This window comes from Rhinopithecus roxellana, chromosome 14 (genome assembly GCF_007565055.1).
Source record: "Rhinopithecus roxellana isolate Shanxi Qingling chromosome 14, ASM756505v1, whole genome shotgun sequence".
NCBI classification, from domain to species: Eukaryota; Metazoa; Chordata; class Mammalia; order Primates; family Cercopithecidae; genus Rhinopithecus; species Rhinopithecus roxellana.
Window position 1 is genome coordinate 38,160,319 of NC_044562.1, and position 27,080 is coordinate 38,187,398.

The 27,080-nt window shown below is 37.0% G+C and overlaps 1 protein-coding gene across 1 annotated transcript in view; it reads left to right on the plus strand.

Annotated features, from left to right (window-relative positions):
* DNAH7 (dynein axonemal heavy chain 7) overlaps positions 1–27,080 on the plus strand; it is a 344,384-nt gene that overhangs the window by 206,967 nt on the left and 110,337 nt on the right. The window contains exons 34-42 of the mRNA XM_030916210.1: positions 1,221–1,352; positions 2,700–2,924; positions 5,519–5,716; positions 10,321–10,476; positions 11,176–11,344; positions 13,304–13,430; positions 14,527–14,746; positions 22,273–23,145; positions 25,428–25,657. Of these exons, the coding sequence (XP_030772070.1) occupies positions 1,221–1,352; positions 2,700–2,924; positions 5,519–5,716; positions 10,321–10,476; positions 11,176–11,344; positions 13,304–13,430; positions 14,527–14,746; positions 22,273–23,145; positions 25,428–25,657 (2,330 nt within the window). The remainder of the gene's footprint in view (positions 1–1,220; positions 1,353–2,699; positions 2,925–5,518; positions 5,717–10,320; positions 10,477–11,175; positions 11,345–13,303; positions 13,431–14,526; positions 14,747–22,272; positions 23,146–25,427; positions 25,658–27,080) is intronic.

The following is a 27,080-nucleotide window of genomic DNA, read 5'->3' on the forward strand; positions in this document are numbered from 1 at the left end:
AAAAAAAGAAGAGAGCAAGGGATAGAATCACAGGTACATCAGTGATTTAGACAAGAGAGAGGAAAGAGGGAAGAACATCTGAAGAAAGTGATGTGTCTTCCATACTGCTTTCAAGAAGTTTGGCTGTGACTGAAATATGTTATAGATATGAAGTAATCGTGTTTCAAAAACAATTAAACATGTATGAACTGAGGTCATAATAAAATAAGCTTCAGGGCCTTTATGACTTTTATTCTGGCATTGTCAGAGAATTTAGATAATACAAATAATAAACAAATTTTCTATATAACTGAAACATCCTTTCTATAGGAAAGCATGAAACTTATAATGCAAGCTTTTACAAATGTACTGTGCACTTCTGTTATCTCTTGAAGAAATTATGAATGCCTGTTATTTACTATGTAGTAATAATTATCTGTTTTATTTGTAATGATAACTATTTGTATTTTAGTGTTGCATCAGTAATACTTAGTCCCACACTTAGAAACTCAGCTGTCATTTCTGATGTTTCCAATGAGGTGGCAGTTGAACATGAAGTCACCAGCTTCTAATCTTCAGGGAGTCTGTTTCAGAGAGTTAACTTTTACTTGTTAATCACCAAACACTGTGACTTTGGCAATTGGAAGAGAGCTGCGTGGGGAGAAGACAAACGCCTATGAGAACTTGCTATATGCTGCATGGTTCTAGGAGCATTACACGTTATTTCATTTATTTTATAAACTGTCATGGTGACAAGCAAAAAAGTAAAGTGCATGACAATTTCAGCACTCCAGCAAGGTTTTTGAGGGTTCCAAGACTTGGAATTGTATTTCATAGTGATGAGTTTACTATGAGTATTGCTGTGGCTTATAAATATGCTCTAAAATTGATTTTACTTATTAAACATTTTAGATATACAAATTAACTGCCTTCTATGAAATTTTTTTAGTGTTTTTATTTATAAAATTAATATACCATGGAATCCATATCTTAAATTAACTACACATGTAACAGCAATTTTTTAAAATTTGAGAATCAATATGAAAGGTTAAAGAGTGCACACTACCTAAATGTAACATCCAGTTCTCCCAAGTGAATTGTAATAATAGTACCTACTCATAGATAGTATGAATTTAAAATTATTGCTGTTAAAATTAAATGAGCTTAGTAAATATTAGCTGGGGATAGTTTAGCTAGTACCTATTTTAAATTGTTTAGACTTTTTCTTACTGACTTTTCAGGAATTATCTCCTACTTCCGATACAAACTTGGTCCGATCCTTAATGAATCTAATAGACTGTTTTATGGATGATTTTGCTGATGAAGTCAAACTAAAGGAGAGAAGTGATCGAGAAACTTACTCTTTGCTTGAGGTAAGGTCCATTGCCTTCTGTATCCTGCTACAGAAAGACAGGTATCTACTGCTTTCCCCAAAGCTTCCTAATTTATGAAACTCATTTTGCCCCTGAAGTTGGAGACTAGTCGACGGGCAGTAGCTGAAGAGTGAGCAAAGAGCCAGGCCCCAGATTCTGAGTGCTGGTGGGGAAGCTTCTTGACTGGCAGTCATGGTACATCATGAGGTTTGGGCGGAGCCCACGGATCACCTCAGATCTACTACTGAAATCTCAAGTCGTTTGACCAGCCTTAGAAATGATCCATTCCCAAAATGTCAGTGACCATTTTGGCAACGAGATTTACCTCCTTTCCAAATTAAAATAATTTATTGCTTTTTTTCCCTTGATTTTTCTTCCTTTTTTCATGAGATATAAATTATTTGTATACATATGTGTGTGTGTATATATAAATATATATTTGGATTAAGGAAAGCAAGAAAATATGTGGGTAATCAATAAACCAATTTTTTAAATGGGAATAAAAATATCAGTAGACTTTGGATTTTTTAATGAAAATATTACTGCACTACTCATGGTAGCACTTCTACCGTGGTCACTATGGTACTTGCTTAACTTATATGTTTTGAAATAAATTAAGTTTTAACTTAGTGTTGAATGGTTTCTGGAGAGAAATTCTGTGAGTAAACTAGGAGTAGGTGAATAGGGTTGAAGTAGAGTCCAGAATTTTCATGAGCATAGTCCAGAATCTCTTGGCTTTGTGTTTAATAAAAGACCTTGTTTTAAAACAAGCAAACAGGCTTCCTACCTTATTGGTGGGTCTTGTCTTCTACCCTGTTTCCTCTTTTTGAGTCTGGAAAGAAGAAAGCTAGTATCTTTTGCTTGCGGAATTGCAATTCTAGTTTAGACACTTAATGCTCAGATATTACAAATAAAATAATTTAAATTTGTTCTACTTAAAGTAAACCCACCATATCAAATTTTAAACAGAAAATGGATAGGTACGTTATTTGCTTTATTAAAGTGTGCCTTAATACCTTAATAGTAAGTTATTTCTATGTTCCTTTTAATATCAAGCTGCTGTCATGTGTTGAAAATATGAGATTTACTAGATTAATCATTCTGAAGTTTCACTATGGCCAGAATGTATTCTTTGTTTTGTATTATCTTCTCTAAGGTTTTATAAGACATGCGATTTGATTTTTTAAAACCCTTATGATTACAAAATCCTGAGATGACCTACTAATATATTTGAGCTTATGTGTTTCCTTTCAGAGATACTAATCTGGCTGATCTGATATGTAAGCTTCAAGGACAGATTAAAATTATTCTTTAATTGTTCTTAATCTTCTCATCTCTCCAATGCAGGGCATTTTTCTGTTTTCATTGATCTGGTCCATTGGTGCTTCTTGTACAGATGATGATCGGTTGAAATTTAATAAGATTCTTCGAGAACTTATGGAAGGTCCAATTTCAGATCGAACTCGAAATACGTTTAAATTACAGAGTGGTACTGAGCAAACATCCTCAAAGGCACTAACGGTCACATTTCCTGAAAAAGGAACAATTTATGATTATCAATTTGTCACTGAGGTAAGAGTTCTGAAGCAAGATTTGCAGCTGCTAGCCTGGCAGAGTCCCCTCTCCGACACACAGCATATAATGACTCTGTGGCCACCTTTGTCATCACAGTTTACCTTAAGAGACAGCATAGAATAGAGGAAGATGCACTGGCTTGAAGTCAGACAGCTCTAGGTTTGAGTCCTAGTAAAGTCACTTTATTTCTGGATAGCCATGGACTAGTTGATTTCTCTGAACACAGTTCTTTCCAATGATACTATGAGATAATAATATCTAATGGACCAGTTGCACTCATTAAATAGAATCACAGCAGGCACATACTGTTTAAGGATGGCTGTTAGAGGTTCATGGTGCATGTTAGTATACTAGGCACTAAGAAGTCCTGTAGGAATCCAGCTGGTGTAATCTTAATTCAGTGCTTTCCAAACGGATTGGAAAATAAAACTTAGGTGGTGGTTGTTTTTGTATAACAAATCCCACAAGTATTGTACTGAGGACCAAGTTTAGGAATATATATTATTTAAATATATACAGATTTAAGTAAAATTGGGATCATACCACATTCCCAATGGGCAGCTTTATATCCTTCTTGTTTCCTTAATAATGAGAAAAGCTTTCCATTTCACTAATGTTTCTTCAGTAAACTTGCTTTCTAAAGTCAATTTCCTACCCTTGGACATTGGACTGTTTTTGTTGTTTTTAGATTCTCACTTTTATAAGTACTACTTTGGTAAATATTCTTAGATACAAGTCATTGGGTACATATCTGATTATATCCTTAAGATAAATTTCTAGAAAAGGCATTACTGTATTGCTTTTTGAATTTTTATGGTTCTTGCAATGTATTGCTACGTCACCCCAGAAGGCGAGACTGTGCCCAACACATATTTTTTACTTTATTTAATATCAAATTACTGATAATACCCTGCATTTTCAGGGTAGTTTACAAAGTTTTCTGCAATTATTTCCATTTCATTTTCCAACACCTTGGTGAGGTGGGAAGGATAAGATTATTTTGCAAGTTTTGCCATTGAGGAAATGGGGCTCAGAGATTTAAGTTTTAATGTGATTGTCCCAGGATCACACAACCTCTAAATAACAGTACATTTCTGGGTTTCTGATTCTCTTTTTTTTTTTTTTTTGAGACTGAGTCTCACTCTGTCACCCAGGCTGGAGTGCAGTGGCGCGATCTCGGCTCACTGCAAGCACCGCCTCCTGGGTTCACGCCATTCTCCTGCCTCAGCCTCCTGAGTAGCTGAGACTACAGGCGCCCGCCACCATGCCCAGCTAATTTTTTGTATTTTTAGTAGAGACGGGGTTTCACCATGTTAGCCAGGATGGTCTTGATCTCCTGACCTCATGATCCACCCACCTGGGCCTCCCAAAGTGCTGGGATTACAGGCCTGAGCCACTGTGCCCGGTCAGGTTTTCTGATTCTTAATGGTTTCTTTCCTATATGGTATCAAAAGGCACATGTTTGAAAAGATTAACAAGAATTTGGGAAAGGCATTATTTTCTTCATTGGTTCTAGAAATATTTCTTTACAATGCAATTTTCAGACTGATGTGAATTTAACACCCCCCCAAAAAAAATTCTCTGCTGTACGCACAACCGTCTACCTGAAGATGCAAGAATGAATAAAGCACAGTGCTGCCCTCAGTGAGTTCATAACCTCTTCAGATGACAGTCATGTGCCATTCTGGCCCAATGAGTGCCATGCATCAAAGCTCGGGCCCAGGGAAGTGGCGGGGGCGGGGGACCAGCAGGTGCCTCAGTGAGGCCTGGTTGTGAAGGAGGATGGGTCCGAATTCTGATGTACTTTGAATGACCAAGAATTTAGATTTTATTCTGCAAGAAGGGTAGCAGTGTTTTTCTAAGAAGACAGGGTTAACATGATATTTTTGAATGTTTTTGTTATAAACACAGTCATAGCAAATTAAAATTTTAGTTCTCAAGCTAATTGGATGCAAAGATATGGCATAATGTTAACTCATAATAATAATCTCATATAAAGAAATCTTGCTCTTCTAGAGATCTGTTACACGGCAATGTGAACATAGTTAACACTATTGAACTGTTCACTTAAAAATGGTTAAGGGTAAATTTTATGTATTTTTTTACTGTACATTTTTTAAAAAGAAATTTTGCCTGCAATGATAAACTAATGTTATAAATACTGTTATGAAAAGCAAGCAATATGCAGCGTATCTTCTAGGGAGAAAAAATTCTATACTGGTTAACATTTATTGAATGAAATTCTTTACTCTTTACTCTTTAGCTCATTGGTTAGTTTAATTTTCTCAATACCATTAAATAATCTAACATTTGGCCGCAATCGTTGATCATTGGGTTGGCATAAGCAGTGGTTTCAGAACATCAAAAAACCACAGCATTGCCATTTCATTTGTATTCATGTAAAAGCTAGTTTCTCCTTAATTTATACATACAATTTAACCTTCAAACTGAGTGTTAAGTGTCTTAAAGGATAAAACAAATGTATACGTATTGGGGTTTGTTGGTCTTAGTCTTCTCTACAACGGCACAGGAGTATAGAGCTTTTTAAAGTATTTTATAACATTCATTACTTGGTTGTTTATTATAAACAGGGAATAGGAAAATGGGAACCATGGATAAAGAAATTGAAAGATGCTCCTCCAATTCCTAAAGATGTAATGTTTAATGAAATCATTGTGCCAACTCTGGACACAATTCGATACTCTGCATTAATGGAATTGCTGACCACCCATCAAAAACCTTCAATATTTGTAGGACCAACAGGAACTGGGAAAAGTGTTTACATTATTGTAAGTACCGCAGAAATCTACGTATTAAACTGTGCACAATCTTCCTACAAATGTTAGTTTTTGAAATAGTAGACAAATAATATTTTTAAAATACTCAAGTACTTTGATGTTTGAACTGCAGACAATTTTTGAAAAATTGCCTATTTTATTCTTTATTTTAGCCAAAAGACCAAGAAGTGATAATTGCCTGTTTATTTTTGAAAGTTGATTAATGATATGATGCCATTTTATACCATTAAATTGTTGTCCCATTTATTTTGGTATTTTAATAAGAATTGCTTGTTCCACATGAGAATTTCATACCTCTTGAAAAGTGTGTTTTAGTTACACTTGATATCTTCTAAGTTATTTTATATCTGAAGGATTATTATGTAGTAACAAGACTGATTTTCCTTAATGATGTCTGGAATTGTTGTCTGTTAGTTAAGATAATGCTAGATGCTGTAATAGAAAATGCCGCAGTCTCAGTAGCTTTATGCAGCCTGTGAAGGAGAGTGAAGATACTTTTGAGGGCTCCTCTTTGATTGTAGGTTCCAGTTAATTCACATTCTCCCACAGTACCTGTTTCTAGTTCTTTATTGACTTTAACATTACATCTTACAATCTTTCTGAAATGTATTTGGCAATATAGTTACATAGCCATCCTAGTGTTTATTGAATAATCTCTTTCATAAAAGATTGGAATGACATCTCTCATAAACTAAATGCTTGCATGTATGGGAGTAAATCAAGGAGTGTTTTTGGCCTGGATTAAAAAAAAAAACTGAAAAATACTAGAAGTGTACAGAAAGCTGAGAGATTTATCTAAGATATCACCACGGGTCAGGGAATGGAGGCTTAACATGATTGAAGGCAGTGGTTAGAGAAAAATACAAGCCTTTTGTCATTTATACATTCATCAATTTCAGCCCAGGCAATAAAGTGCATAGGCATAAAAACATTACTTTTCACAAACTTCGGAACTTAATTTTGTAATCTGCTTTTAAAACTAATATTGTAAATATTTTTCAATTTCATTATTCTTCTACAAGATGATTTTAAGGGTATTGTAGTATTTGATTCTATAATTTTATAATAATTGATTCAAATCCCCAATTTTCCTAACATTTTGCTTTAGAAATAAGATTGCAGGCCAGGCACGGTGGCTCACGCCTGTAATCCCAGCACTTTGGGAGGCCGAGGCAGGGGGATCACGTTAGGAGATCGAAGCCATCCTGGCTAACATGGTGAAACCCTGTCTCTCCTAAAAATACAAAAACAAACAAAAAAAGTAGCTGGGCATGGTGGCAGGCGCCTGTAGTCCCAGCTACTCGGGAGGCTGAGGCAGGAGAATCACTTGAACCTGGCAGGTGGAGCTTGCAGTCAGCCAAGATCGCGCCACCGCACTCCAGCCTGGGCAACAGTGTGAGACTCTGTCTCAAAAAAAATTAAAAAAAAGAAAGAAAGAAGATTGCAATTAACATTTTTATAGCTAAGTCTTTGTTCTTATCTTTGCTTATTTGTTTAGGAAAATATCCTAAGATTCCTGGACATGGAATTGTTAATTTTTTGATGAATATTAAGTTGTTCCTCATAAAGGTTATTGTCCGCCATGCCCTTCAGGGGGATTTCATTGCCCCAATTAATTGTTAGTTGTATTGTAAATGATACAGATATACAGCTAAAGTCTCTGAAATTTATTCTTCTGTGAAAGAAAATATTTTAAAACAATGCTACATAATTTTAATTTCCCTATAGTAATTTCATTAAGAATTTATTTATATAAGCTGCTTCATAAAATTTTGTACATATATTTCATCTGGTTGAAAGAATTAAACATAAAATTTACAATTTAAAGTGATTTTCTCTTCAAATTATTGCATGTCTACTTATATTTTAAATAAATGATGAAAAAAAGTAGTATTCTAATTAAAGATTACCTAAAAACATAAGTTAAAACAACACTTTACAACAAAAAAGCCTAAGGATTTTTTCTAAAGTCTATAATATTTTTCTAAATTCAGTTTTAAATTATCAATACTATGAATGACAGTATCCATTGACCTCCTTCCCCTACCCAGTTAATGAGGAATAGTGAAATATTGCTATTTATCACCAATACCTTTCACCATCTTCTGGTAAGACAGAGATGTTTTAAAACCTCAGTTTATTTTTGCCAAATTATTTTTAATATTATGCAGCAACTGTTTTGGAAGTTTTTTTTAATATTAATTACTTTTGGATTTTGGTTTTAAAACTATTTATGCTTATTATGGTTAGATTTAGTTCTGTTTTTGGATGGCCTCTATGCTCACTGCCAAACTGTTCATGCCATGGCTTATGTATGTGTTGCATTCTTATTTTCATTATTTTATTTATTTTTGAGAGACAGGGTCTTGCTCTTATCCCCTAGGCTGTAATGCAGTGGCACAATCACAGCTCACTGCAGCCTTGACCTCCTGGGCTCAAGTGTTACTCCCATTTCAGCCTCCCAAGTAGCTGGGACTATGGGCATGCACCACCACACCCATATAATTTTTTTTGTAGAAGTGGGATCTTGCTATGTGGCTGAGGCTGATCTCCAATTCCTGGGCTCAAGCAGTCCTCCTGACCTGGCCTCCCAAAGTGCTGGGATTACAGGCTGGAGCCACCACACCCACCCTTTATTTTCACTCTTGTTTCATTTAGTTCATCCATCAATCCAACAAAAATTTATTGATTACCTACCATATGACTACCATTGTTAACTAATAAAAATATGTTATAATATAGTATTTACATTGTACATCATGTAGGCAAGCAAAGTGAAATAATTTTTTAGAGTCTTAAGCAATAATTTTTAAAATCTTATATAAATTTGCTTTACTCAGACATGTCATTCCTTCATTGTAGTTGTTGCTCAGAATAGGGAGTTGTTTCTTTACATAAATAGAATAACTTGTTTTCAAACTTGAAATAATCTTGAAATAATCTATCACTTACATTATAATTATACAACATAAAAGAAATTTTAATCATAAAAGTCTCAAAAATATATTCCTACTTTTATTCTAAACTTCCCCATTCCCGGTTTTTGCTATTTTCACTGGCAATCACAGGTAAGAACACAAAGTCTTCAAAGATTTTAAAGAGCTTCCATTTTAGAATATGCTCATTCTATGAAAAGGAAAACAATTTTAAATTTAAAAAGGTAGCCCCTGCTGGGCTGATGGGAGGATTAAAAGTTAGCCTTCCTCCAGAATCTCTGACCAGCTTGTTACCCTACGTCTTCCTTATTTTCTCTATTTGTTCTGCCTCCTGGTTCTCCTGGCATGTGTGCTAAATGTAATCATTAATGAGAACATCATAAGTCCTTCTTAAAATATGTGTTGCCTTGATGAATAGATTAATATTCCAAAGTATGCTTTCAAAATTTCCATTAGCCTAATTATGGTAATGTTTAGTATATAATCACATCATGAAAAGAGGACTTGCTTGAGATATTTTACCATTTGATATTTTGGGTTAATAATTTAGTATCTTAATTATAAAGCTGAACGCTGCAAGCATTTAATGCAAGTAAAGTTTAGAACGGCAAAAAACTTCACTATTTCCCTTCCTTTACTCATACGTCCATGTGATAGATATTACTGTTCATTAAGAAAATATGTGATTTACTTAGTATTTTTTCTAATAAATTGGCCCTTAATTGGCAAGGGATTGTGCCCTATACAGAACTCTTAAGGGAGAGAAGGGGAAGAAAGAGTGAGGAGAGGCAATTTTATTTTGAAGAGCTCCTCAGGGAATTCTGGTATGTCTCGTCCCTGGCATACATCTTGATTAAGAACCATTGTAATTCCACCTGCTTCCCAGTGAATTCCATTTTGAAAATACAGTTATAGGCCGGGCGCGGTGGCTCAAGCCTGTAATCCCAGCACTTTGGGAGGCCGAGGCGGGCGGATCACGAGGTCAGGAGATCGAGACCCTCCTGGCTAACACGGTGAAACCCCGTCTCTACTAAAAATACAAAAAAAAAAAACTAGCCGGGCGCGGTGGCGGGCGCCTGTAGTCCCAGCTACTCGGAGGCTGAGGCGGGAGAATGGCGGGAACCCAGGAGGCGGAGCTTGCAGTGAGCCGAGATCGCGCCACTGCACTCCAGCCTGGGCGACAGAGCGAGACTCCGTCTCAAAAAAAAAAAAAAAAAAAAAAAAAAGAAAGAAAGAAAATACAGTTATATTTTTAAGCTTTATAACTTACAGAAAGATAGGTTTGTATGTAAGTGGAAAGATAGTAAGATATATGAAAAAGAACATTCATCTGGAGAGAGACAAATGGCAGTCTGAATTCTTGCCCATCATGGAGAATTTAGGCAGGTTTCCTAACCTCTGAGTCTCTGTGACTCCATGTTAAGGAGGAATGTGTACTCTCTAGTAGCTGTGAAAACCAGAGAAGGCACATGCAAGGGGTGGACAGATGGAGACACTCTATTGGCATGGTAACTGTTATTGCTACTGATTCCATCTATTTGTACAGTGTTATGGCACTTAAGGTTAAATTTGAGACTATCAGTAACAATGCTTAGTGTTTATTCTGAAATGTCAAAACATAATTCCAACTATGGTTCATTTTATTATTTTGTTATATAGAATTTTCTTTTAAATCAACTAAATAAGGAAATCTACAAACCTCTGCTAATTAACTTCTCGGCACAAACTACAGCAGCTCAAACTCAGAATATTATCATGTCAAAATTGGACAAGAGAAGAAAGGGAGTTTTTGGTCCTCCTTTGGGCAAAAGAATGGTAATGACTCTTTGTACAGTACCCAGGCCTATTCATATACATTGCTGCAGTTGGAACAAGGAAACCAAATAACCTGGGATAGACATCTTTTTGTATAGTTTTTTTATGTCACAAATTTGGATTAAAAGGTTCTCCTAAAAATGTAGTTATATTTGTATGTGCAGTAGACAGCTTGATGTTTAAAACAAGGAGTTGCCCTTTGAGTTGAAGGTAGAATATTTATCTGAGAAATTATCTACCTTCCTAATTTTTTCACTGACATTTTTATTCAGCAGTCTTTGCTGCTTGCTTTTGTAGACCTTCAGCAACCCACCTCGCAATAGATTTACCTGTGTTCCTCTGCAAAGAACACCCTTCTCACCCTAATCACATTTTTCTCATCTATTTTCATGAAATGAAGTGTAGTACAAGGAAAAAATATGCAGTGTATTGAGAAACAAATTGTATCAGAGGACTAATAAGTCCTAAGCTATTAACCTACGAAGATTAGTAATGAGAATGTCTCCCTATTTCTTGAGGAATATGAATGCTAAAAGCATGGAAGCTAAGGATATTATCCTTGTTTAAAAAAGAAACCATCACTTCCCCATATGTACTCTGCAAGTAGATAGCTAAGTATTTGCCTCAATATTGTTTACACAATAGGACTCTATGTTGAGATGTTAATATTTTCTATACCTCTTCTCTTCTCATTCTCAGGTTGTCTTTGTAGATGATGTCAATATGCCTGCTCGGGAGGTATATGGGGCTCAGCCTCCCATTGAGTTACTTAGACAGTGGTTAGATCACTGGAACTGGTATGACCTAAAAGATTGTTCCATGATTAAACTAGTGGACATTCAGATCATGTGTGCTATGGGACCTCCAGGTACATTTTTTGAGTTTGGATTATTAAGATGAAAAAATCACTCTAGCGATAGCTAAAGAAATAACTGGAAAAAACCTCTTTTGAGTTCCAATGTTTTGTGTATATGTTTTCTATGTGTATCTACTGTGACCTAACAGAGTGTATCACATGACCAACTCAAAGTGGGTGACCTTGGATAGGCTATGCACCTACCAACTCTTCCAAATCTTTTTTTCTCCCACCTTCTGGAACTTATTTCTCCCACCTTCTGGAACTCTTCCAAATCCTTTTTTCTCCCACCTTCTGGAAGTTTGCTTCCAATTTCCTGTTTCTGCTTTCTGAGAACTCACATCCTCCTGGGGCAGCTCATCTTCCTCTGTGTCATTCCTTAATGCTTCAACTGTATGGAATGGTCCCTGCTTCAGAAATCATCTTCCTTCTACCCCAATCAAGTCCCATTCAAGTCAGTCTCTGTATTTAAACAGGCTGCTGAGAAGAATTTAAGTAGGGAATGGCCAAAAGATCCTTTAAATTTTACAAGATAAATTTATATGCAAAGGAATCTCTATAGAGGAAATTTGCTTTTTAATGCTGGGATGTCTAAAATGGCTTGATTTACTAACAAGACATCTTTATCTGTTTTCTTCCTGACCTCGAACCAGTATTCTATTTTTTAAAATGTTGCTTGTGTTGATATACCACTTCAGGGAATCTCTCTGGTATTTGCTCCCTAACCCTGACCTTTATCTAACCTGTAATGCAGTTTGCTGAGTCAGTAATTGCTCTCAATACATTCCCTGGGCCATTTTGAACACTTTCTGTTTGTTTGTTTTTGAGACAGGGTCTCACTCTGTTGCTTAGGTGGGGCGCAGTGGTGTGATCATAGCCCACGGCAGCCTCAAACTCCTGGGCTCAAGTGATCCTCTCACCTCAGCCTCCTGAGCAGCTAGGACTACAGGCATGCACCACCATGCCTGGCTAATTTTGTTTCTTATTTTGTGGAGACAAGGGCTTGGGGGCTTGTTATTATGCTCAGGCTGTTTTTGTTTTTCCTTTTTTTTTTTTTTTTTAATAAAAGACCATATTGCTCCTGGGTCTCAGACTTCAGTTCCACTTTGTCTCTCCCCCACCACCCCAAGCCAGGCATTTATACTCACATGTCCACTTTTCCCTGCCTCTTCAGGCATTGGTAAGAAGAGTATGCTGAAACCATGTGGTATCTTTTCCTTTTGGACCCAATTTCTATTTTCTAAAAATACCACAATTCTGAACATTCTCTGGAAGGGTTGGAGACAGAGCTGGGGTAGATGATCTTACCATCTTTTCTTCTGCAACCCTTTCACCATCTCCTTAAACTCTTTTACATTTTCCAAAATAAATGTATAAGCTCAAAGGAATCTGTCATTATTTTATAGAAAAAATCCCCCAATTTTTAAAGATGCAAGCAGCCAGTGAAGTCACTGTATGAACTGTATAGACTAGTCTTGGGTAAATTCACTTCAAGATGTGGGGAAAGAATTTGGTTATATGTCATGGTTGTTCTGAATTCCAGCCTTAGGGGAAGTGCCCTAAACTTTGGTCAGTCAGATTCACCAGGGTTATATTAATATTGTATAATATCACATCTTAATATTGTATTGAGAATGTTTACCATTTACTGCTTTAAGCTATAAACTGTGGAGAACATGGCCTGTGGCTTTTTCTGCCTGGTCTGATTTCCCTTGGTAGTATAGTTTTGACCCAAGATTATGTCTAATTAGTTGAACTCATTCAGATAATTCACCTAGAAAAGTAACATCTTGAGTTTGAGGGAAAAATAGTTTTTTTGATGTCAGGGTTATCCAAACAATTGATTGCCCTTAAACTTCATGTGCTGTGAATTTGTCCATCTTTCAAGTTACTTTAAACTATAAAATATTTGAGAAAATACTCTTATGTATACTAGTAACATTATTAAGAGTTATACCTTTTAATATTTAGGTGGTGGTCGAAATCCAGTAACTCCTCGATACATGCGACATTTCAATATTATAACAATCAATGAGTTTAGTGATAAATCCATGTATACAATCTTCTCTAGAATCTTAACTTGGCATTTAAAAATCTGGTAAGTAATCAAAAATTTGTTTTGTTTTAATTAGGAGGTATAAAATATTTTAGAAACATACCAATATTAAGTAGCATATTTCAAAGAGCAAAAGCATTCCTAGATAAGGAAAAGGTAACAGACAACATTGTTTGCCTCTGTCCCCCCCACCTCCCAGTGTGGGAGCATAACACAAAGAGGTCTGACCGTTCTGCTATATAATATGTTCATGTTTGAGTTATTATTTTGAATTTTCACCACTGAGTTCAATTACTGCTGGAAAGATGTACCAGGTTTATGCTGTGACTTTGATGCCCTCTAGTAGAACTTGAGTTCTGCAGGGGCATTCGTGTCCAACTCTGAGAAGTATTGCCTTGGAGCTGCCTAGCTGCAGAGATTCTGCTACTCCACAAGATGCACAGATATCAAGGAGCCAAGCTGACCTGGGCAGGGGAAGTCTGTCTGTGTCCCCATGTCCATTCTCAAGAAATTGTCATTCCTTGCCTTATCCAGTGATGGAGTAAACAGCTGGCTCCTTGACAAACCAGAAGTTAAATATAGGCAATCTTTCTAAATGAAAATTAGTTCTCTATGTTCTTTATACCCTAATCATGCCCTTTGTCTTGGCTCACTGTTTTACTTTCCTTTTTTTCTCTTTTCCTTATTTTTTTTATATATTTTAATTTTCTTCCTTTTTTTCCTCTGAAAATACCTGTTTCACTAGTGTTCCTTATGGATTATACTTATATGCAGTTGAGAATGCCAGGGAATGAAAGAGGTCGGGAAATGCTTGTCTAGTGGATTTGGGAATTACATAATCTGGGTTCCTTGGCTGTCTCTTCTGTTCACTTACTTAAGTGCTTTTAAGTCCATTAAACTGGCCCTGCTCATTTCACAGAGTTCTTTTGGACATAACATAAAATAGTACATAGAAAATAGCTTTAAAAGGAGTAAAAATCTATTAGTATTATTATTATAACAAGATATGGTAATTTTATAAATGACATTGATTTAATCAAAATTAAAATTTTATGTTTGTCCTGCTAAGTATCCTTCATGTCTCATAATTATATAATTGCTAACATTTTCCTTTCTTTTTATTTTAAAACATTTTAAGTTATAAATTTCCAGATGAATTTCTAGATTTGACCACACAAATCGTAAATGGCACAATGACTCTGTATAAAGAAGCAATGAAGAATCTTTTGCCTACTCCAGCTAAATCTCACTACTTGTTCAACCTCCGTGATTTCTCCCGTGTCATTCAAGGTGTTTGTTTGTCAAGACCAGAAACAACAGAAACCACAGGAATGATTAAACGTCTTTGGGTTCATGAGGTAAATTTTCCTGTTATTGAAATGGGATTATGTGAGAAACAAAGATTTACCATGCCAACAACTGGGTGAAAAGAAATATTCTGCAATTTATATTGCTGAAATGTTTTCAGTTATTTGGCATTTTGAAGGCCAGTGCTCAAGAAAAATTTTAAAAATATTTAACACTGAGATATTTTATGATGCTTTATCTCCCATATGCAGATTTAGGAATTTCTGTTGATTTATAGAATATTTCCAAGTAGGTGTCACTTTGAGCCAGTTTCCCTTAAGTAGTTTAATCCTTGTTAGTTTGGCTTCAAATAAATTTGAAATGGAACACTTTTTAAGGAGTTGTTTTTATAAGAAGTGACTGTGGTTATTTTTTTTTTTACGTTACTTATTTGTATAGTATTACTAGATGCCAAAAGAATTGCAAAGCAAATTCTTGAGAGCATAGAAACTATATAAAAATGTATTTAAGCTCTCTTGGGAACAGGTATGTGGATGAGCATGCTCTTATAAAAACTGGTGGAGGAGACCGGGCAGAGTGGCTCATGCCTGTAATCCCAGCACTTTAGGAGGCTGAGGCAGGAGGATTGCTTGAATTCAGGAGTTTGAGGGTGCAGTGAGCTATGATGGCACCACTGCACTTCAGCCTGGGTGACAGAGCAAGATCCTTATTTTAATTTTAATAATGCAGTTAATAAACATAGAGCACAAGAATATGCTATGTGTTAAAACCATGTACTATTCACAATAGCAAAGACTTGGAATCAACCCAAATTCCATCAGTGACAGACTGGATTAAGAAAATGTGGCACATATACACCATGGAATACTATGCAGCCATAAAAAAGGATGAGTTTGTGTCCTTTGTAGGGACATGGATGCAGCTGGAAACCATCATTCTTAGCAAACTATCACAAGAACAGAAAACCAAACACCGCATGTTCTCACTCATAGGTGGGAACTGAACAATGAGATCACTTGGACTCGAGAAGGGGAACATCACACACCAGGGCCTATCATGGGGAGGGGGGAGGGGGAAGGGATTGCATTGGGAGTTATACCTGATGTAAATGATGAGTTGATGGGTGCTGACGAGTTGATGGGTGCAGCACACCAACATGGCACAAGTATACATATGTAACAAACCTGCACGTTATGTACATGTACCCTAGAACTTAAAGTATAATAATAAAAGAAAGAAAGAAAAAAGCCTACAAAAAAAAAAAGAAAGAAAAAGCATTAAAAAATAAATAAATAAATAAAACCATGTACTACAGAGATATAAATTTCAAAAGGTCTTTTAAAAATCCAGTTTCTCTGGACTTTTTAGATATACATTTTGAATTCCTAAATCATCACACATTCAAATATACATCCAGGTGAAGATCCATTCCACTTGGAAATTTTGGCCACAACAAGGTCTTCAAAAGTGATTCTTTGGAAAGGATGATGTGGAGATTCTTATAGCACTCCACAGCAGGTTACCTAATTGCCTGAGTGGGACCCACAACCTGGGATATGGATGCAGGCTTGTGTTTGGGGGCCACATGGATATTAGAAATGTACTAAGAGCTGGAGAGTGAAGGGGAAGTGAACAGGGAGGATGATGCTGAATTCATTCAAGGAGCATGCCTTAGTCCATTCAGGCTGTTATAAAAAGTACCTTAAACTGGGTGGCTTGTCAACAAACTGAAATTAATTTCTCATAGTTCTGGAGGCTGGGAAGTTCAAGATCAAGGCGCTGGCAGATTTCATGTGTGGTGAGGGACTGTTTTCTAGTTATAGATGGTGCCTTCTCACCATGTCCTCAAGTGGTGGAAGGGGCGAGGGGCTCTCTGGCCTCCTTTATAAAGGCACTAATTCCATTCATAAGGGTTCTGACCCATGACCTAATTACCTCCCAAAGTCCCCACACCTCAATACTATCACCCTGGGGATGAGGATTTCAACATATAAATGTAGGGGGAACATAAACATTGAAACTATAGCAGAATGCATTGCTGAAGGCAGCATTTTGTCATGGGTGAATCTAACTCATGAGGAAGCATTTGGCATCCACCACCTCAGGAACTTTGCCCTTGATATTCCTTCTGCCTAGTACACTCTTTCTCTGTTATCCGCAGGCTTGCCCACTTACTTCCTTCAGACTTTTGCTGAAATACCCCGTTGTCATGCAGGCTTGCTTTGGGCCATCCCTACCCCCTTGGCTTCTTACTGCTTACCTTGTTTTGTTCTTCATAACATTGAACATCACCTAACACCTTCTAAATCTGGGGCTTACTTATCGTCTTTACAATAATAGAAACTTTAGGAGAATGGCGATTTTATTTTTGTGCTGCTTTTCCCAGTGCCTGGCACACAGAAGACCCTCAATAGATATTGGTGAATGAATGAGTGTCTCAAGAGAGGAAGGCAGGCAAGCTTGCTATACATGACACGTTTTGTCACCTGGGATTATACAGGCCAGTGCTTTCTTCCAATCATGGGAATAGGTTGTTTATGCTACTGTATATGTGTTAGACATAATTACTTTTAAGAGTTTTTAGATTCTATGCTGCTTTAGGTGTCAGATTATTGAGTTTTGATAATGGTTATTGAGCTCTTTGGGCATTTAGTGAGGTTGACTACTTCATGTTTATACACACCTATATAAAACATAATGAATTTAGTCCTTAGCTCAAAACCTTGTATTAGCCCCCACTTCATTCAGAGGAATTTAGAATAAAAGTCCAGTGGCCCATAGGACCTAGGATGTGTTCCTCTTAGCCTGTTCCCCTCAGGTTGCCTCCTGCTCTCATCCTCATCCCCCTTTCACCAGCAGTACAGGTCTCCTGGCTATTCTCTCTGCCTGCAATATTTCCTCCAGATATTGATGCTCTGGAATAGCTCGCTCCCTGCCTTTGATCAACTTCCTCCTTCTAGTTGAAGCTTTTTAATACCACAGCCTGTGTCCCCTCCCCTATCCTAGTAGTTCCAGTCTTTCGTATCCTGTCCTATTTTACTTCTTTCTATAATATTTTTCAATGTCCAACATATTGTAGAATTCATTCATTATATGTATTGTTCATCTCCCTCAGATAGCAGGCAAGCCCCATGAGAGCAGAGATTTCTCTCTTTTTTTTTTTCTTACTGCAGTGACAAGTAGGATGTTTGGTACATTATTCTCAATATCTGTAAAAATATGAGGTAATTGTGAGACAACAGGTGGGAAGGGATCCCCAGAGAACCTCCAGCCAGCCGGTGCACTGGGGTGGAGCCACAGAAGTTCATGCTGTTTGCCGTGGGGAGGAGCCTAGCCCCTCTTCTTCCTGGATGGAACCTGGGGTTCAATCTGCAGGGCGGGAAGCACTGTAGCAGGGACTCTGGCCTTGTGGAGAGTCCCTGTTTCCCCTTTTTCTTCATTTTCACTCAGCAAAACCCTGTTTTACTCACCATTCAAATAGTCTGTGAGGCGAAATTTTTGTGGCTGTGTGACAAGGACCCCACCTTTAGCTGAACTAAGAAAAATCCCTGCAACAATTGAACTCAACACTAATTTGTGCTTTATTTCTGTTCACTCAGAAAAGATTTCTTCAGGGTTTAATATATGTTAGAGACTACTTTACATGTCTTTTTCCTTTCCAGACATCATTATCATACTAGATAACCTTATATAATTTCACTAAATGTTTTCTAAGGTATAAAACTGACTTACAACTCATTCCCTTTGGCTTCTCCACGGCTCTCAGATGTTACTTAATGCGCATATCACCTGGTTTGCTTGTTAAATACAGATATTCTGCAAAAACAAGACCCCCCAAAATAGATGAATATGTTTCATCAAAATTAAAGAATTTTATGCTTCAAAAAGTACCATAAAAAAATGAAAATATAGAGAATGGGATAAAATACCTGCAAATCATATAAACTGTTAAGTGTCTAGTATCCAGAATACCTAAAGAACTATTATAACTCAACAATAAAAGACTAATAACCCAATTTAAAAGTAGGCAAATGATTCAAAGACATCGCTGCAAAGATGATATATGAATGGCCAGTAAGGACATGATCAGTCATTAGGGAAATACAAATCAAAACTTCCATTAAGTACGTTTTACACTCAATAGGATGGCTATAATAAAAAAGATGAATAATAAAACAGTATTGGTGAGCATGTGGAAAACTGGAACCCTCATACATAGCTGGCAGTAATGTAATACAGAAAACAGTTTGGTAGGTCATCAAAAGGTTAAAACATAGAGTTACCATATGACCTAGCAATTCCACTCCTAACTATGGACCCAAAGAACTGATGCATGTCTACGCGAAGACTTGTACATGAATATTATTAGCAGAATTATTTATAATAGCCAAAAAGTAGAAACAACCCAAATATCCATCAGCTGATAAGTAGACAAACAAAATGTAGTAAATACACACTGTGGAATTTTATTCAGTCCTAAAAAGAAATACTCATATATCCTACAACATAGATGAACCTAGAAACATTGTGCCAAGTTACAAAGTCCATACACAAAAGGTCACATATGATATAATTCATTTACATCATATATCCAGAATAAGCAAATTCCATAGAGATAGTAAGTAGATTAGTGTTGGCCAGGGCTGGTGGTAATGAGAAGTAGCCTCTGTTGGGTACCAGGGTTTCTTTTTGGGGTGATGATAAAGTTCTGGAGGGAGATAGTTGTGATGATTGCACAATTTTGTGAATATTCTGATTTTGTATTCTTTTAAAGAATGAATCTTATGGCCCATGAATTATTTCTCAATTTTAAAAGTCTGCAATCAAGACTTTGAGGTAAATAAATTCACAGCACAAATTACAATATAAATATGCCAGAAATTATATCCTTTGCAGCAATTTAGATTTATAATGGAAAGTTTTTTTTGTTTGTTTGTTTGTTTTTTTTTTTTTTTTTTTTTTGAGACGGAGTCTCCCTTTGTCGCCCGGGCTGGAGTGCAGTGGCCGGATCTCAGCTCACTGCAAGCTCCGCCTCCCAGGTTTACGCCATTCTCCTGCCTCAGCCTCCCGAGTAGCTGGGACTACAGGCGCCCGCCACCTCGCCCGGCTAGTTTTTTGTATTTTTTAGTAGAGACGGGCTTTCACCGTGTTAGCCAGGATGGTCTCGATCTCCTGACCTCGTGATCCGCCCGTCTTGGCCTCCCAAAGTGCTGGGATTACAGGCGTGAGCCACCGCGCCTGGCCTATAATGGAAAGTTTTAAGTGTCAACTTTTTAAAGTGTGAGAGGTAGTGATAGAATAATGGTTCCCTGTTGGGGAGGGAGGAAAGCAGAGATCAACAGGAGTGAGCGTGAGGGAGCTTACTAAGGTGCTGGAAATTTTATATCTTGATCTTGGTGGTGGTTTCATGGATGTGTAACTGTGTGCAAAAATTCTTTGAGCTGTACACTTAAGATTGTTGTACCTGTATTAGTCCATTTTCATGCTGCTGATAAAGACATACCCAAGACTGGGCAATTTACAGAAGAAAGAGGTTTATTGAACTTACAGTTCCATGTGTCTAAGGATGCCTCACAATCATGGTGGAAGGTGAAAGGCACCTCTCACATGGTGGCAAACAAGAGAAGAGATATTGTGCAGGGAAACTCCCCTTTTTAAAACCATCATGTCTCATGAGACTTATTCACTGTCACAAGAACAGCACGGGAAAGACCCACCCCATGATTCAATTGCCTCCCACCAGGTCACTCCCACAACACGTGGGAATTCAAGATGAGATTTAGGTGGGAACACAGCCAAACCATATCTGTACCTTATATAAGGAAAAAGAAAAAACAAAAAGAAATGGAAAGATATTCCCAGGAATCATCATCCATGTTTTTAAGTCAACAGATCCACTGTGGGGCCCAGGAATTTGCATTTTGAATAAGTACCCCAGATTATTTTAATGCAGATGTGTTGACTGTCTTTGAGAAATGCTGCTATAGGTTCTTGCTAAACTGTCAGCTAGATAATAATATACTTGTTTCATGCTTAGGCATTGATCCTGATACATGAAGTTGACTTAATTTAGGAATATTGTCTGAGGTCTTAAGTACCTCAGTTCAAAGATTGGCTATTGGCATGTATTGGGAAATTAGATTGTCTCACAGAGAAATAACTTTTGAACTGGTTGGAATATGAAGGAAGATTAAATAATACCATTTGCTTATGCAGACACTATTAGTGAAAAAAAAGGATAACACTATGAAATAATCAATTTGATAACAATCAATACACTAAAACCACGATTCCTGAACACCGTGATTAGCCTAATGCTAGGGCAATTTGCAGTGATTATCTATTTGAATTCTATAGTGTTTTCACATATGTTGTCATGTTACTTTTTCTCCAAATCTATGAGATTTGCGAGGTAGGTAATACTACTTCTATTTTATAGGTGAAGAAGCTGATGCAGACATTTTCAGTGATTTACTCAAAATGGTAGAGCAGAGTAAGGATCCAGCGTTCCACTGACGAAATATGCATTATGTATAGCATATATGTATTAGTTGGCCATTAACAAAATAATACAGACTAAGTAGCTTAAACAACAGAAATTTATTTTCTCACACTGACTTGCTAAAGCCACCTTGTCTCTGTGTCCTCACATGGCCATTCCTTTGTGCATATAAGGGCTGCCCAACAGAAACAAGAACCAGAGAGAGAGAGAGAGAGAGAGAGCGCGCGCGTGCGCTTTAATGCCTCTTCCTTTTCTTATAAGGACACTATCCTATAAGATTAGGGCCCTACCCTTATGACCTCATTTAACCTTAATTGCCTCCTTTAAGGCCCTATTCCCAAATCCAGTCACATTGAGAGTTATGGCTTCAATGTAAGAATTTTGTGGGGACACAATTCAGTCCAAAATAGACTGTACCCCTGGGACACTTACATTGCTTTAAGAAAACAGTAGTTACATGTAGCAAGCCTGATAGTTCTTGCAGTCCCATAACATGTGCATATAACCAGAGATTTATTTTAGTAGATTGCTCTCTGTAACGACTTAAAACAAAAATAAACAGATACCCCAAACAACTCTCCCTCTACCCAAGACATTTCCTGTTCTAGAAAATGTGCTTTATGAAAAACAAAAACAAAAGCAAAAACTATTGATTTGTCAATAATTTTCAAAATGTTATCTATCCTAGAAAAAGGAAACATCACTGGAAAGAAGTTGGATACCCCCTGGGTACTGGTGCCCAGCTCTGCTATCCACATCTGAGCAGCCAGCAAAGGCAGTCACTAACTTCTAAAGGCCTTAAGTCTCTTAGCATCTCTACGTCTACTTCTACCACCCCCAAAATTACCTTTCGTTGATTGATAACTGAATATAACCTTATTATTCTAAATATAGAGTTAAAATTAACATTTAAAATAACACTATTATGAATCAGTCCTGATTATTTGGATATACTTTTAATAAAACCCGCAGAAATTTTCTAATATTTTTTATTACTTGAGATTAGCACAGAAATAACACTTTTTTTAAAAATCAGAAGGAAGTTCCTAAAGCTGCTTTTTAATTATTATACAGGTCCTTCGAGTGTATTATGACCGCCTTCTGGACAATGCAGACAGAAGCTGGCTCATCAACTACATTCAAGAAATTTTGAGAAACTACATGCATGAAGATTTTCATGAGCTTTTTCAACGTTTGGATTTTGATAATGATGGCATAGTGGAAGAAGATGACTTACGCAGCTTAATGTTTTGTGATTTCCATGATCCCAAGAGGGAGGATACCAACTACAGAGAAATCGCAGATGTGGATAATCTTCGAATGATAGTAGAAATTCACCTAGAAGAATACAACAATATAAGCAAAAAACCCATGAACCTTGTCTTGTTTCGATTTGCCATAGAGCACATCAGCAGAATTTCCAGGATCCTGAAGCAACCTCGCAGCCATGCTCTCCTAGTAGGGGTTGGAGGGAGTGGAAGGCAATCTGTCACCAGATTAGCTGCCCACATGGCTGATTATTATGTTTTCCAAGTTGAAATCTCTAAGGGGTATGATACTACTGAATGGCATGAAGATTTAAAAGTGATCTTAAGGAAATGTGCAGAAGGTGAGATGCAGGGTGTCTTCCTGTTTACAGATACTCAAATTAAAAAAGAGTCTTTTCTGGAAGATGTCAATAATCTGCTAAATGCTGGGGAGATTCCAAATCTCTTTGCATTAGATGAGAAACAAGAGATATGTGATAAGATGCGTCAGTTAGATCGCCAGCGGGATAAAACCAAGCAAACAGATGGCAGCCCCATAGCCCTTTTCAACATGTTTATTGATCGTTGCCGCAACCAACTGCATGTGGTCCTTGCCATGAGTCCCATTGGAGATGCATTTCGAAATCGTCTTAGAAAGTTCCCTGCTCTTGTTAACTGCTGTACCATTGACTGGTTTCAGGTATTGTCATGTATATTTTAGACAGACTTCTAGAAATGTTGATTTCCACCCTCATCATGATTTATTTTATAGACTCCCAACCCATAGTTTACCCCAAAATGTAGTTCAGCAGAATCTTCTGATCAGTTATATTTTATGAAATTAAAATTCAAGAAATTATAATAGAAAAGTATTTAAAAGAGTATATGTGATCACTAACTTCAATATATTATAGGAAGTGTTATGATAAAATTGTGTATCAGAGTCCTGACAGGAAACACAGAGCACACTTGAACCCTTCACTGGAGAAAGCATAACGAAGGAACCATTCACAGAGGTGTAGGCAGGGTTAAGGGAACCAAGAGGGGATGTTGGAACACTCAGGAAGTAGTGGGTGGAACAATAGTAGGAAGTGTTACTATGCCCGCTTATAAAAGGGCAGAGGAAGGGAAGAGTGTTACTGGAAGTCAGAGCTTAGAGCTGTGGATATAAGACTGCCCAACAGGAACAGGAACCAGAAACCTAGAACTCAGCTACAGCTGGAAAGGAAGGGAGGATCAAAATACCTGTATGTCTGTCTTCTTCCACCCTGCCCCCACTCTCTTCCCATTAGCTAAACCCAAAGAAGTTAAGAGGAAGAAAGCCAGAGTGACCTTTTTATGTAGTGGACTTCGTACTGGGAAGTACAAGCAGAGCAGAAAAAGGCAGCGAATGGATGGGGGGTACGGAGGAGGGGTGGGGAAGGGGAGTAGCAAAAGGAGAGTACCTAGCTAGATATGAACAGTAATTCTGGCTTTAACAGCATATCACAATTCATTCTCTACTTGTGTAGTAAGAAATCTGGGCGCTATGGCTGAGATCCTGTGAGGGGTATTTAACAGATAAGCATTTATGACCTTGGAAAGTTTACAGAACCTCTCTGTACCTCCACTTCCTGGTAAAATTAATTATTTCATGCAAAACGTTTATTGAATTCTGTTTTGCTTTGTGGCAAGTCTTAATCTAAAAGCTGGAGATGACGCACATGAAATAGACAAGACCTCTGCTTTCCTTGGGCTTCTTGTCTACAGACAAATAAGCAAAACACAATTTCATTAGACAGGGTAGCAAAAAGGGAGTAAATGCTTTGCTGTTGTGTTTGTTGTTTTGAAACGCAATTAGACAGGGTAGCAAAAAGGGAGTAAATGCTTTGCTGTTGTGTTTGTTGTTTTGAAACGCAGTCTCACTCTTGTCACCCAGGCTGGAGTCCAGTGGCACAATCTTGGCTCACTGCAACCTCTGCCTGCCAGGTTCAAGCAATTCTCCTGCCTCAGCCTCCCGAGTAGCTGGAATTACAGGTGCCCGCCACCACGCCTGGCTAATTTTTGTATTTTTAGTAGAGATGGGGTTTCACCATGTTGGCCAGGTTGGTCTTGAACTCCTGACCTCAGGTGATCTGCCCGCCTTGGCCTCCCAAAGTGCTGGGATTATAGATAAATGCTTTTTAAATAAGGGACCAATTATGGGTTTGAAGAGGAAACTGGAAAGACAAGTGTCAGTACTGAGATCTGGGCAGAGAGGATAAACTAGTGAAGTCAAGTGTCTAGACAGAAGGAAGGAGAGGGTGGCAGAAAATCAGTGTGACAGGAGCACAGGAACTGTGGGCGGAAGTGGTATAACAGGTCAGAAATTTGGGAAGGGCCAAATCAAATGGAGATTGGCAAGTTGGTTTGGATTTTAAGAATTCTAGGGAGTCTTTGAATGGTTATAAATTGGGGAGTGTGACATGAGCTGATTTATATTTTGAAAAGAGCACTCTTGCAGCTATGTAGAGAATACAAGCAGTTAGGATGCTATTGGAATCTTCCAGGCAGATGATAGTGGAGGCTTGAATTGGGATGATTGAGGTGGATAAAAAAAGAAGAGAAAGGATTTGGAAGCTGTTTCAGGAATGATGCCTACATCATTCTCAGGGAAATGTTAGGATAATTAAATGAGATGGTACCAGTAAAATGCATACAGAAATAGACTTTCCATAAATTTAGTTCATTTGCCTTTTCTTTCTCCTGCAACACTCATGAACAATTTCTCTAATCTCAGAACAAACCACAGACAGTGAGTGTTATATGCACTAAGTAGCTCCTGGCTCCCTGCCCTAAGTATGCAAGTCCTTGGGAAAGTTCCTTATGAAATTGTCTTCCCCACACCATCCCTCACACTATTCCCCTTCATCCCCAACATCCCTAAGTTGTAAAGGGCTGCAGTAGTAACAGATCCAGATTTGTAATCTTAATAAAGTGCTAAAGCATTTATCTTACATTTAGTCATGGCCTGAAGATGCACTCCAGGCAGTTGCCTCACGGTTCTTGGAAGAAATTGAAATGTCAGAGGAAATAAGAGATGGCTGTATCGACATGTGTAAAAGCTTCCACACTTCTACTATAAATTTATCCAAATCTTTCTTTGTTGAACTTCAAAGATACAATTATGTGACTCCTACCTCTTACCTCGAATTAATCTCCACCTTCAAACTGTTGTTAGAAAAGAAAAGAAGGTAAAAATCCAATTTCATGTTTCTAAGTAAGCTAGGGCAAATTAAAAATACTTATGTGTGCAAAAATGACATAAATATGATGTAATAGAGATTTATTTCACAGAAATATACTGTGAGTTTTGTTACATCTTTAAATGATTTAATCCACAAACATTTTGAGTGTAGGGAGGGGTCTTATCCTTCTCATATGGGTACATTGCCTAGCACATCGTAGATGCATAATCACTCTTGGAAGAATGAAGATATTCCAACCAGAGCTGTGAATATTGAGTAAACACTACTAGAGAGTGGTTTTTCTCTGATAAATAATTAGGTAATAGTTAAACCCTCTCTTTGGATACTGAACAGCTGAGACTCTAGGGAGGGACAGTCACTCTCTAATAAGCTCTCATTTGAAAACATCAATATAAACATGAGTAAACTTACCTGCTATAGAAAGTGTCGATGTGAGTTTTTTTAATGTTCTGGAAGGTGACTTTTGTGTGCATAAAAGTTTATTCAAATATTTCTTTTGTTCCAAAAATTAAAATTCAGTATGTATATTACAAAATTTAAAAACATTATAACATTAAGGTAGAAAGTAGAAAGTTTGGAACATTTTAGTGGTTACCTTTAAAGGGAACCTTGGATTAATGTGTGGCTCCATTCAAAAGCTTTTTTAAATAAAATTTTTAATATGGTATTTATATTTCCCTTTCAAGTTCTGATTTGACAAATCAAACATGACTAGATACTTAAATAATTTATAAGCCTAGTATTTTAAACATATACATATGGTAAGGCTTAAGTACTTTTAAATGTTTGAATATTATCTACAAATTAATATGATTTTTACTTAAAAACAAATGTAAATTTACTGCTCAGATACATGATTTATATTGGAAGCTCAAGCTTGCTCCATGAATTGAACAGACCAAATTCTTTTAAAGATTAAAAAGAATACATAAAACAACAAATGTGCACAGATAATATAAAAATATGAATACTATGAGTTTGATTTTTGTATATATTTCTATGGTTAATTCTAAATCTTCCTGTGGTTAACCTACTATCTCAAGCATTCTGAAGGACCTTTTCTCATACTGGGCAGCATGCTACCTGGATATGGATATGACACTCCTCATCTGTATTCATAGTGACTGTGGCTGTGCCCTCCCAACCAGGACTGTCGTAGTCACTGTGGTCTACCACCCTGCGTTTGAATCATACCTTTAGGAATTTGTCAACTACCTTGTGAAATCTGCAGCGCCCACCGTGACTGCTGCATAGCTTGACTGGAATTCATTATTTCTTTGGCTCTCAAGATAATTGTCTTTCTGTGTCAAGCTTATGATCTTTAACATAATGGAATCTTGCTTTTTTTCATATTTTCTTATCCAGGAGGATCAAAAGCTCTTGGAGATTGATTAAATTTTGGGTATCA